At 44.8% G+C, this 12,137-nt stretch overlaps 1 protein-coding gene across 1 annotated transcript in view; it reads left to right on the forward strand.

The window, feature by feature from the left end:
• The window catches only part of LOC8034613 (condensin complex subunit 1), a 182,994-nt gene that overhangs the window by 47,312 nt on the left and 123,545 nt on the right, over nt 1-12,137 (forward strand). Inside the window, exons 13-14 of the mRNA XM_042290992.1 lie at nt 5,006-5,156; nt 10,891-11,022. Coding sequence (XP_042146926.1) covers nt 5,006-5,156; nt 10,891-11,022 — 283 coding nt within the window. The remainder of the gene's footprint in view (nt 1-5,005; nt 5,157-10,890; nt 11,023-12,137) is intronic.

Raw genomic sequence — 12,137 nt, forward strand, 5'->3', positions numbered from 1 at the left:
CGTGACGCCAGCGAGTGAGATGGCGACAGGCATGACTGCTCAGTAAACAGGCGTCGGCGGCCATGTTTTGCTGGTTGAAGCGAACCCCCTTGTCCTTGACAGCGAGCGGGGAAATGCGAAAAAAAGATTGTATCGGCCGTTTTGCCAGAACTAGCGACGAGTGTCGTCTGCGGTTTCCGGCAACTATTTTGCCATAATCGTGAGCTTAGCGAGGAAATGATTTTTGCTAGCCACAGAACACTACCACGCAGAAAGGGAATGCTTGAACATGTTTTTGTTCTGGATATATATCAGGGATATATATAAGAGAGAGAGAGAGAGATGAAGGTAGAGCGGAAGAGGGAATAGCATATAGTGTCGCATTAGAATAAAGTAAACAAAGTTCCTAGTGGCCGATGGCTGCATGATCTTTTCTCGGATCACTAGTCCGTAATATGATACCTCTTTGTACACAGTAGTTTCTTCTTAATTTAAGTGTGTGAACGATTTCTTTAGTTATCATTGGCCTCATCTGAATAAAAATATATAAAAGATGTGTGTTGGTTTCATGAAACTGGAACTCAGAGTCAGTTCTTGTATAAAACACGGCTAAATGTAGGCTTTGAAAAAGGACCCTACTTTGGGGAGTTGTATCTTCTTTCTCAATAAAATGATGCAACATGTTTCTAATGGAAATGAATGCCGAAATAGAGTATAACAGGTTACCTAAATTTAAAAAAAATCGAGGGTGGTGTTTTTTTTTTTATTCGCATCGGAATTTTTCTTTGTTTGACTTTTTTCCATGTTTGACTAAATATATCCTAACTATTGTATCACACAGATACCTTAGTTATTTTTTAAATATTAGCTATATATTAGTAGAATAATATCTGCAAATTATATCATAATGATTAAATTATTTCATGAGATACAGACCTCCAAAGTTTGCCATTTGTCGTTCGAGCAGGCATGTTTGTCAATTTTTAGAAAAATAAATAAATTTTGAATAAATATGATTACTTTATATTACAAGCAAGCTATACCCATAGTTTGCGCCTAAAACGTATTAGAGTTCTCCTAATGTTATCGCTTTAGTTATTCACTCTCAAACGGGCCCCCTCCATCAGTGCGCGTTAATGCAACTGTCCACCACCTCATGCCTTACGATTTTTCCTGTCCCCAAGTATTTTTTCTAGTCAAAACTAAGTTTGGATTCGTTCATACCAGACACTAGACAATAACATATAAAAACATCAGTTGATTTGAAAATGTCGACTAGCCATCCTTTGGTCGATCTTATCTGAAATCACCCTGTTATTGTTGACCTGTTGATGAAACGGAATTATCCGAAACGTTTTATTGATAACGCGCGCAAACAGATGGGGCAAAGAAGAAGTCAGGATAATGGACGACTTAGGACAGGGCAGGTAACAATACCCTATTTGAGAGGTGTTTCTGAGTCTATTCGCAGGGCCCTCGCCCCTTTGAATATCCGCACTGCTTTCAAACCCCATCGTAAACTACGTGACCTCATTTCTAAACCTAAAGATTACACCCCCCCAGAGTCCCAGTGTGGTGTTGTGTATAAAGTGAATTGTCTAGACTGTGACGCATCCTACTTTGGGGAGACAGGCCGGAAGCTCTGCACTCGCTTAAACGAACACAAAAGGGACGTGGCGAAGGCCACGCATGCGACAAGAGCGAAGACGGAACTCGTAGACCATTGTTGGAATACGGGTCACTGTTTCGACTTTGAGAATGCGTCCACTCTGGCGCGCGAACAAAGGTGGGGTCCACGCAGGTTCGTGGAATCATGGTTCATCCGAAGTGACTCATCAGCTTGCAACTCGAACCGCGGCCCCCTCCCCGATCTGTACGCGGACTTGCTTAAATAGGGCTGTTGAAGTTTTTTTCCTCATTCCTGCTTGTAGGTTTCACTGACGATGTTTCCTGCATGGGAGACGAAACGTTTGATTAAATTGTTAATCTTGTTGAGTAAAGTCGGAGCAGTTTTTTGGATCATTATGATTCCCGGCTTTTGGAATACTTTTGCCTATCATAGCGACACACAACGAAAATTCACAGTCAAGGATAGCGCTTTTACGCGGAACGATGAGCTTCTACCACGCTGTCTACATCGACGATCACAACCGACGCCATGTTTGCGGATAGAAGCAGCCGGCCCGCGACCGGCATGCAACGCGCGCGAACACTTCTCCTCGACCTGCGATTGGTCTGTCGTTGCGGTTGTTTCCGACGCTGCGGAGGGACGCACGCATGTGAATGACACGTGCGTGCGTCCCTCCGTCGCTATGGCAACTGAAGCCTCTCTCTTCGCTTCTCCCTGCTTCTTCAAGCAACCTCCTTGTCCCGCGAGTGCCGCTTGCGGCTTGCGCCGTTATCTAGTGTCGCACAGGGAAGCGTGCTCGCTGCGTCGGGCGCGGTCGGCGGGCTGTTCCAAAAACAGCACTATAACCGGTATTTCCCTTCGCGTGCCTGCATTTTAAGCGGTATGTAATTACATGGAGTTCTATGGGAGGCGAACCAGTGGTTTAAAAAAGCCGCATTATACCCGGTCCTGCACTATAAGCGGTTACGTTGTAAGTGGTCTATACTGTATATACAGGCTGAATAAACTAACGGCCATAAATGTGCGAAGGGAGGAAGCTTTATTCCAACTGAAGTGTTGCACTATAATAAATTTTTCATCAATTTTTTAGTACCCATTGTAAATGGAACCTTCTCTGACTGAGCCTTATTTCTAAAAAAATAATGCTCTGTATCCCTTTGGCACCCTATTTATTCTTATTACAAAAGGTAATAAGTAATATGCTCCAGCATCAAAGAGGAACACTCAGTCATTATCAAAGATGAACTCTTCTAGCGATAGAGTCACTTTAATTTTCAAGTGATGTGCTAAGAGATGTTGGCATCTGCACCAAAAGGATCAGTGACTGCTCCAAGCCAATCTTTTGCCTGGTACAGAACCTGCCACAAAAGGTCAAATGCTGCTTCTATCACTGTAATTTGTAGTGATAGGTCAAACTTTTACCGTTTCGTACGCGAAAATTAATGCAATGGCTGCTGTGCCTTCACCAGAAGAAATAACAATATTAGTGTAAATATGCATGTTTTTTTTTGTTTTTTTTTCCAATTTGAGTCACTTCAGCTTTGCATGAAAGTGTGTCTCAATCACGTCTTGTTTCTAACTTTTAAATTGCCAGTTTGTGATGTTGGGAGACATGCGGACATCTAGGAGTTAGGAATGTCGGATGCGCAACTTCGAGCATGATAGTTCTGTGTTTAGTTTTATGCGGACAAATGAAAACCACGAAATGACGCTAATTAGAAAGCAATGATATTTTGTTTTGGCACAGACTGCTTGTGAGTCAAGAACAGGATTGTTGTAATGGTGAGGAGTGCTTTAAAGTACTTGTCAGTCAAGGCCCATTCACACTCTTGCAACCGAGTAGGACTGAGAGAGACAAGACCAGTTTTTAAGCCTCTTGCGATCTCTTAGGACCAGTTCCGCTGCATCGCATCCTGTCCTAAGAAGTCGCAAAAGGCTTAAAAACCGGTGTGGTCTCTCTCGGTCTTACTCGGTCGCAAGAGTGTGAACGGCGCTTCAATGTTGCAACTACCTCAAGCATCACTGGAAAGATAAAATTAATATCATGTTATCCAGAATGTACCGACCGCATCATTTGTCACTTGCGTTGATTCCTGCGGCCCCGTCGCAGTCCTGTCAGCCCGTTGCAGTCTCACGCGTGCGCAGGCATTTGCTGAATCTTTGCCGAACTTTCCTTTAAAAGTTTGTCATGTGCCGAACTTTGCCGAATCCGAAGTTCGGCAGATTAGGTTCATTGCCAGTTTACACGCAAACGCTTAGTTAATATTTTTGTGGTGTTGGCGAAACGTTGAAGCCTGTCGCGCCACCACTGACGGAACTCACCAAGTACCATTGGACACGTCGCTACTTCGTGAAGCCAGCTACTCTGGCAGACGCGATCGATTGAGATTAAGGGGGGGCACTACCCAATAGGGTTAACTTTTTAACCTATGGCGTAATATGAGTGAAATTTAGAGTATATACTGGAAGGTGCAAGGCAGAGTGCAGTGCAAAGTTTCATCAGTGAACATGAGTTGTAAAATAACTTGCTTGGCAGAAGAGCGTGTTGGTTTAAGTCATGGATGAAGAAAGAATAAACAATTAAAACAGGGACAACACAACCACATCTTTCAACAGTTGAAAGATGTGGTTGTGTTGTCCCTGTTTTAATTGTTTATTCTTTCTTCATCCATAAAATAACTTGTAGTAATTTTTATCAGGAACACACCGACTTTGTTTAGGAAAGCTATCGTTAAGAAACTAATGTAATACCGAGCATTTTTCTACTCTAGATCTGCAGTAGAATGCCTAGAGAGTGCAGCTGTGAAAAGAAAATTTCCAAAAAGGAATTTACTTGATGCTAACATCGCAGTGAAAAATCAAATAAATTTTTTTTGCCTTTTATGTCAAGCACAAAATCTTAACATCTTTTATAAAAGACATCCACAAAGTCAAAAAACAATTCCATAGTTGCACTGCCCATAGAATTCCACTTTGGAAAAACAATAAGCGAGTCTTTCCTCCTGTCCCATGAACAAACGATAGTTTTCCTAAAATGAAATTTATGCCAAAATGTGGAACGGAGAAAAATGTGTTCAAAGTGTTCCAACCCCTACCTTTTCTTTAGCTTCAATGGACCGAAAATAATTTATAAAAAATTAACTATGCGGTGTAAACTAATGAAACTTTCTGGAAATACTCTCCAGGTGCTCGTGAATGCAAATATGACATTTTTCAAAATCAATGTTTTTGCAGAAAATGTTTTTTTGGGTAGTGTCCCTCCTTAAGAAAGATGCTACAAGGCTGGAAAATGCTGCCTTCACGCATAGAAAGACGTACAGAAAATGTTCATCAACATGACATCCGGCAAGGTTTTGAACTGGAAGCATGTTTCGGGAAACCGCCTTTGAAACGCAGGGATGGAGGGTCTGGCGCCGGCGGACTCCTCCTGGATGTTGATGCTCCCGGACATTCAAGAGGCACTGAAAGGACACTGCAATGGGCATGACGCCTCTACGGAGATCCAGCAGGATGAGGCGGAAGAAGACGAGGGCGTCTTGCTTTCAGAGTATGTGTGCTTACGCATGCCGAACGTGGTGGGCGTGGTTGCATCGTTGAGCCTTCGAACAAGTCACGGCAGAACCATTTAAAAGACGAGGCCCGTGCACGACGTTGTCCTTATTGGACCCCCGACTTGTTTCGAGCGGCAAACACTTTCGTTGTGTGTGGTGTGGCACTGCCTGGCTACACTAGCAATGACGTTTCAGGTATAGGTGCAGGCATTCTCTTCTTGGTGGGTCTTGCTAATCGCTTTTAGTACACCATATGTTAGCTTTCTGATTTCGAGAAGCCGCTATCTGCCTCGAATGGCAGCCGAGGAACCCCTACCGGCCTCGCCATTGACGCAGTTAAGCAATGCAAGAGTCTGCGGGCCTCGTAAACAATAATGCATGCACTAGGAGGCGTTTGGTACATAGTTATGCATTAGTGAGTGGCTTAGATGTCCTAAAGTAAGGCACGTAGCATGTGATATGGTTGCGCGACTTTGGATTGGCTCCGATGGCTCATGGCATCCGCTGCAGTCAGTAGTAAGGTGAAACTGAGTAGAGAGACCCAGTTTGAGAGCTTGTGGTTGAGTCTAAAGCCGCAGTTCTCAGATTGGGGTCCGCGGGTCCTTTAGGGTCCGAAGAAGACATTCTTGGGGTCCGCAAAGCCCTGCCTCACTAGTAAAGCCGTTAATAAACGCTGCATTTTTTGTGTGCCGTGTTTACTCGAATATAATGCGCCCTCGATTGTAACGCGCACCCATTTTTCAAGGTACGAAAAAAAAAAAAAACGCGATGACTTCGATTGTCACGCGCTACGTGATCGGGCTCCAAAAGCGACACGAGTACTTGTACTTGCAGATTGGTAACGCGGACCAAACTCTCGTATACTTTGAAATGCCACTCAACACAACTCTTCAGAAAAAGGGTTCCAAGTCGGTGAACATTTTGACGGGCGGCAACTCAAAACTGCGCTGCACAGTGATGTTGCGCGCGTTAGCAGACGGCTACCGCCGTACGTGATCTTTAAAAAGTCCTTAAAAAAAATAATTTTTTTTAAAAACAGTCTGGTTGAAACACGCATGTCAAAAAATAAATTTTATGCGAAAAAAAAAATTTTTTTTAGAGCAATATTGATTGCGCCAGACGCAATTTAGTCGTTAGTCACCTCCTTTCCACTTGTTTTCTCTCTCGGCATTTCGGGCGCATGGAGGAGAGGTACTCCCCGCCTCTTCGTAGTGGATCGGCTTGGCTGCATGGCTGGCTTGGCTGCGCCCCGTACGAGAGCCATTGCTACTTCCTGGCCGTGTCCCAAAATTTACTCAATCTTACTCCAGGGTAAGGGTTTTCTACCCTTGGCGTTCTAAAATCTTTTTGCGTCCAGCGTTTTTTAATCTGTGCTGTCACGTGATACGATCCGCCGGAGTAACTCGGATCTATTTGGGTAAGATTTGGAACACAGCCCTTGTGTCTGCCGGTCGCACGTCGTACCACGTCGTACCGTGGTCACTGTGGTTGTACACAAGGTACAGTAAACCCCCGTTAACTCGAAGTCATAAAAACCGGGAAAAATTTCGAGATAAGCGGAGTACCGAAATTTCCGAAGTAGCGACCGCGGATTTCGAAAATCTAGCGCTTCCGAAAATCGTACCAATCACAGCTTCGTTTGAAGCAAGAAATCACTTACTAAAACGAGAAAAAATGAATTAAAAAACAAGCGTCCAGCGGTCCAGCGCACGCACATATTCCTCAAAGAGCGCCGCCGTCATCCATGTGGACGGGGTTGAACGAAGGCGACGCGACAACGGCTTGGCGGCGTGGCGACTACGGCGACCACGAGATCGGGAGAGCCGATAGAGCGCCACAAGCCAGCACAAGCGTAGAGAAAAAGAGAGAAAGAAAAGTCCCGGGACATGGGGAGAAAGCAAAAAGCAAGAAAACAAACGTCCCTGAATGCTCGTCGCGTTCTGTGCGCCCGAAACGCGTTCGCGGCGCTTCCTTCTTTTGTTTATTTTTCTCCGGGGCTTCCTTCTTTTGTTTATTTTTCTCCGAAGACCCTCTCTCTCTCTCTCTCTCTCTTTGTTAGCGTTATTTTTAGGTCGCGGTCGCTTGGTCCGCGATGGAGATAAACTTTCTCCTTCGGCCTCAGTGTCCTTTCAGCCTTTCAGGAATATTTTTTATTTTTTTATTTTTACAGGCGAAGTTTCGAGATATCCGATGCCCGTCCCGGAAACTTTTCGAGATAAGCGATGTCAAAATACATGGTGCCAATGGGGATTCATTTCGCAACGCACAAAAGTTTCAACTTAACCGATCTTTCGAGATATCCGTGTTCGAGTTAACGGGGGTTTACTGTACATAGTCGTCGCGATGGACCCCAACCTGAAGCGTTGGTTGCTTCAACGCTGCCAGCAGCTGGGCCTTCGCCGGTACGGGGACACGCCTTGCCAGCCGGAAGGCATCCGCTCCGATCGCCGCGAGACAACCGCTCGCGAAGAGGCACCCGCTTCGCCGCAGAAGGCAGCGAAGCGGGTGCCTCGACAAGTTCGTCCGAGCCGCACGACCCTCAAGCCGCCGTGAGGACACGCAGTGGTAACTGATTTTTTATTAAACCTTGAGTGCAGTGCCGCGTGCCTTCACTAGACACTTTACGGGAACTGACATCTAAAAAAGAAATTGGCACTGGCGCGCGCCAGCGAACAAACAAAAGATGGGGAAACGGGACACACAAAGCACGCAAAAAAGAGCAGAAAAACAAAAACCTGTCACCCCGCGCCACTTTTTAAGTACTTACGATGACTAACTAACACAAGCAACAAGCCCTCTTCAGGAGGTCTTCACATATAATCGCGATAAAACTATAAAATCACCCGAAGTACGCGAGACGCGTTACAAGACTGCGAAAATGACAGAAAAAAAAAATGGCGAAGCTTTTGTTTGTTGTGGCAGCGCCTCGTTGTGGTATCCGAACGGTACCACAACGGTACCACTACCGTATCGCCGCCGACATTTCAAAATGGCCGCTCCATTACCCGCTGGGAAGCTGAGAGGCTTAGAGCGTAGCCAGCTCGTGTGTTCCTTTTGTTCGTATCAGCGTGGAAGTTCCCACTGCAAAGACATGCCGCATTCACCATGATGCTGGATTCAAAAGAAAAGTGATATTGTGTGCGGAGAGCGATAGAAATCTGGCCGCATCACGTGCGATGGGCGAAAGATGCGTGGTGCACGATCCCGTCTGCCATGGTTATCAAGGCCTTCAAGAAGTGCGGAATTTCTAACGCTATGGACGGCACCAACGATGAAATGCTTTGGGCCGCTGATAGCGATAAAGAGTTTGAAGCACAACAAATATGTTGTGCTTCAAAACGTTGCATCGTGTCTCTTTTGGCAGTCACATTTGGTTGAGTGGCCGATTTTGGCTCAGGCAGCTTTTCATCTCCTCAGCCTGCCAGTGTACAGTGTTAACGTTGAGAGGGCATTCTCGAAGCCCAGGGTCATTAACAGGAAAGAATGAGCGTGGATCAACGAGGAGAACCTGGGGAAGTACATGTGTGTTCACTATAATAAGATCACATAATCCTGATCTACTGAAGGTGAAGTTCTATGTTTTTTTGGGGCACTGACTTGTTTGTACTTCTGTGTTTTTTTTGTTTGGTTTTTTACAGTTGCTCACATTTGCCAAATGATGTGTCGATGTTTTTTTTTTGTTTTGTTTTTAATGTATCTGTGCTGTTATTCTTTGAGTGATCACAAATATCAGAGCTACAACGATCATCTGATCCGGCATCCGATGGTGTTTTTTTAATATACACTGGTAAACGCTTGTGGGCATAAATATACACCAGAAAAAAACTGAAAATTGAATTTTAAAATAAAAACCGAAAACGTGGAACCCTACATATAAGGCAGCGCATCTGGTTTGAACGCCATTGGAGCCAATTGCCGAAAGAATGCCACGTTGGCTCCTTGCCGACGCAAAATATTAGCTGTGCGGGAAATGCACATTGTATACAGGCGTCTCTTTTAAGTAACTGGACGCTTAATGGAAAATTGGGACAATAAAAAAGAGGTTGCATCTCCATGTTGTGAATGATGTTGATTGGGGCGAAGCGCTGGTGGTGCTGATTTTTTTTTTATTGCTCATAGGTAGTGCTGAGTTCCGGGTTACGTTTAGACTTCATTATTACTGCTTTATGGTCGGTGAAATGCAGAGCCAGTGGTTCTTCTAGCAGATCAGCTTGGATCCGCTAGAAGCCGTGGGAATGCACCTCCACCGCTTAAGTCAACGGTCCATGTCAAAAAGGGAATGTGTGGTATGGATCGTGGTATTATACGTAGTTGAGCATTTGACCGCAGCGCCCTCTCGTCTATAAACGTTGAGCCAATGCATGCAAAGTTTAATACGATTATATACGCATTTGACCGCAGCGCTCTCTCCTGTATAGATGTTGAGCGGCTACATGCAACGTTGGAGTGTAGCGTAGTGGTTAAGACGTCTACCTCGTAAGCAAGCAATCCCGAGTTTGAACCCCCGTGCGGGCGTACGTTTTTTTTTTAAAAGTGGGCCGATCCCGGAGGCAGTGCAATCGATGTAAGCACGGACGCCAGACGGACAAGGCTAGACCCTAAGGAGCTTCACCCGTAATAGAATCTTCCAGGACACTCAACAAAAATTTGAGCTCTAGTCATGTTACAGCGTGATGTCATGCTGCCCAGATTTCTGTACATATTGCTAATGCATTCTGCATATGGGATGTTTAGGCATTAGATTGTAGGAGTGCCTTAATTTTTTTTTTTAGTTATTGTTTATGCAATTTAACTTTTTTTTTCTTATGGCGACAGCTTTCATTAGTAGGTTTTGCAACGAATTCTGAAGTGTGTGGTGTGGCCCGTTGTAATTTTCTCTCTAGATTTAGCGGGGAATCGCAATGTCGTGCGACAAATCTGAGTTTGGTGGGGAATTTGACAATACCTAGCCAAATTTGTTGGGGTATTGTCACAGAACATGACGCTATGTTGAGCGTTTCTTCACTATTTATAAGTTTTGCTGGAAATTGTGGCATCGTTTGATGTGACCTGACACAAAAGTCACGCGAAGCCTTTTTCCACTAAATTGTGTTTGATATTGTGACTTTGTGCGACTTCACGTGCTCGTCACTGACATTTCATGACACTGTCACGTCACATGATGCTACATGTCCATTGATATCACAGTCATGTGACATGTAATCTTTGCATTTTCACCAAATTTTGTATGGTGGTGGTTTAATCCACAAATGGCTGTCATATCTGGATGCAGTTTTACTGCATACATTCTCGAGATCGTCAATTTCTTTAAATCTGGTCGTTCTAATTGGCAGATAGTTATAAATGGGATTATTGTAAGTGGATTTGACGGTAGTATTATAGAGCAATGTGCTCTGTCCAGCAGCATGGGAGTATTATTTTGGACACTAAGACCATTCCAGATATGGCAATATTTGGTTTATTGTGTTCGACAAGTGTTCTAAGGACGCAAAGATACAAGAAAGGAACACTCGCTCGGCACCGAGTGAGTGTTTCTTCTTTGTGTGCTTGTGTCTTTAGAGTGATTGTCTTTCAAGTGCATCGTTACGTCGATTGTCACGAACGACCGACTTGCCCGAACAGCACTTTTAACTTGGTTTATTGTTTGTACTTTCCGGTTTTGTTAATAATGGAAAGGGTGGATTGTGCTGTGTTGGGCAATTCCCTGAAACACGGATGCTGCCTTTCTAGGGTTCTCCAAGAGATCCGGACCCTTCTCAAGAAAGGGTTCTACACCCAGGCAGTTGCTGTGGTGAAGAAAGCCATCGCCATGTATCCAGAGAGCAACCTCTTTTGTGCCTCCGAGAGTTCTCCTGAAGCACCGTGAGTTCCTCTCTTTCTTTTTCCGCTGTTGTACTACGGTGCACCTATTCTGCAATTTTCCTTGGAGGTGCATCGCAGTGCTCGCTCTCAATCTGACTCGATTCTTGTGCAAGCTAATGATGAACAATTTGCTCTCTCCCTTTTTTTTTAATGTGGAGTTTGTGGGCCGTGCAACAGATCAGTCTAAAGCCTGTTGCACAAAAATTAACTCTTTCCCACAGAAAATTTGTTCTTTCCTTCCTTTTCTTCTTCCATTTCCTTACTTTTTTACGTCCTCGCATGATAAGCATCTAAGTTGCTTTTAACCCCCCAAATCTGAACAACAGGGATTAGTCGCATTGACAGGAAATAAGCACCGAAAGCCTTGACGCAGACAACACTATGACTCCTTTTTTTTTTCGTGGAACGCTCTTCGGGCTATTTTATGACAGGCTGACAAGTTTCTCTTTGGGAAGTACCGTACCCCGTTTGTCCCTTAGCTGACAATACGGTGGAAGCTATGTGCTTGTTGGACCAGTTCACATGTCTATCTTTAGCCACGGGATTATGCTCCACCCATACGCGCACACAGGGAGCGGGGTCATCTGATAAAAGGGAAACTGTTGAGTGGTCCAGCAAGCGCGTAACTTCCACCGCACTGTCAACTAGAGCCAACAAAGATTTTTTTTTGTCCTGTTTTTTTATAGGGTTAGTGGCATTGAGTTGCTGGTTTTAGTTCCATTTGTTTTTTACATTGGAGCGGTTAAGGGCTAGTTTCCCCAGTATCGTGTCCGCGGACAAGCGGCGTGTCGACACAAAACTCCAGACAGCTATCGCCATCTATGAGCAACGGCGGCAACCAGACAACCGGCTTGCTGGTTGTCTGGTTGCCGCCTATGCTCATAGATGGTGGCAATCTTTCCAGCCTTTCCACTCTGGTTTTCAACAGAGCGGAAAGGCTGAATTTTTCTAGGAGTCGTCCTAGAAGTTGTCCTTGAGGTTGTCTTAGAAGTCATCCATGAGGTCATCCTTGAGGTCGTCCTAGAAGTTGTCCTTGAGGTCGTCCTAGACATTGTCCTTGAGGTCGTCCTAGGCGTCATCTCGTGGTTGTCCAAGAAGTTGTGTTTGAGGTCGTC

This window comes from Ixodes scapularis, unplaced genomic scaffold, assembly GCF_016920785.2.
Source record: "Ixodes scapularis isolate PalLabHiFi unplaced genomic scaffold, ASM1692078v2 PGA_scaffold1__304_contigs__length_218370807, whole genome shotgun sequence".
In the NCBI taxonomy this organism is placed as follows: Eukaryota; Metazoa; Arthropoda; class Arachnida; order Ixodida; family Ixodidae; genus Ixodes; species Ixodes scapularis.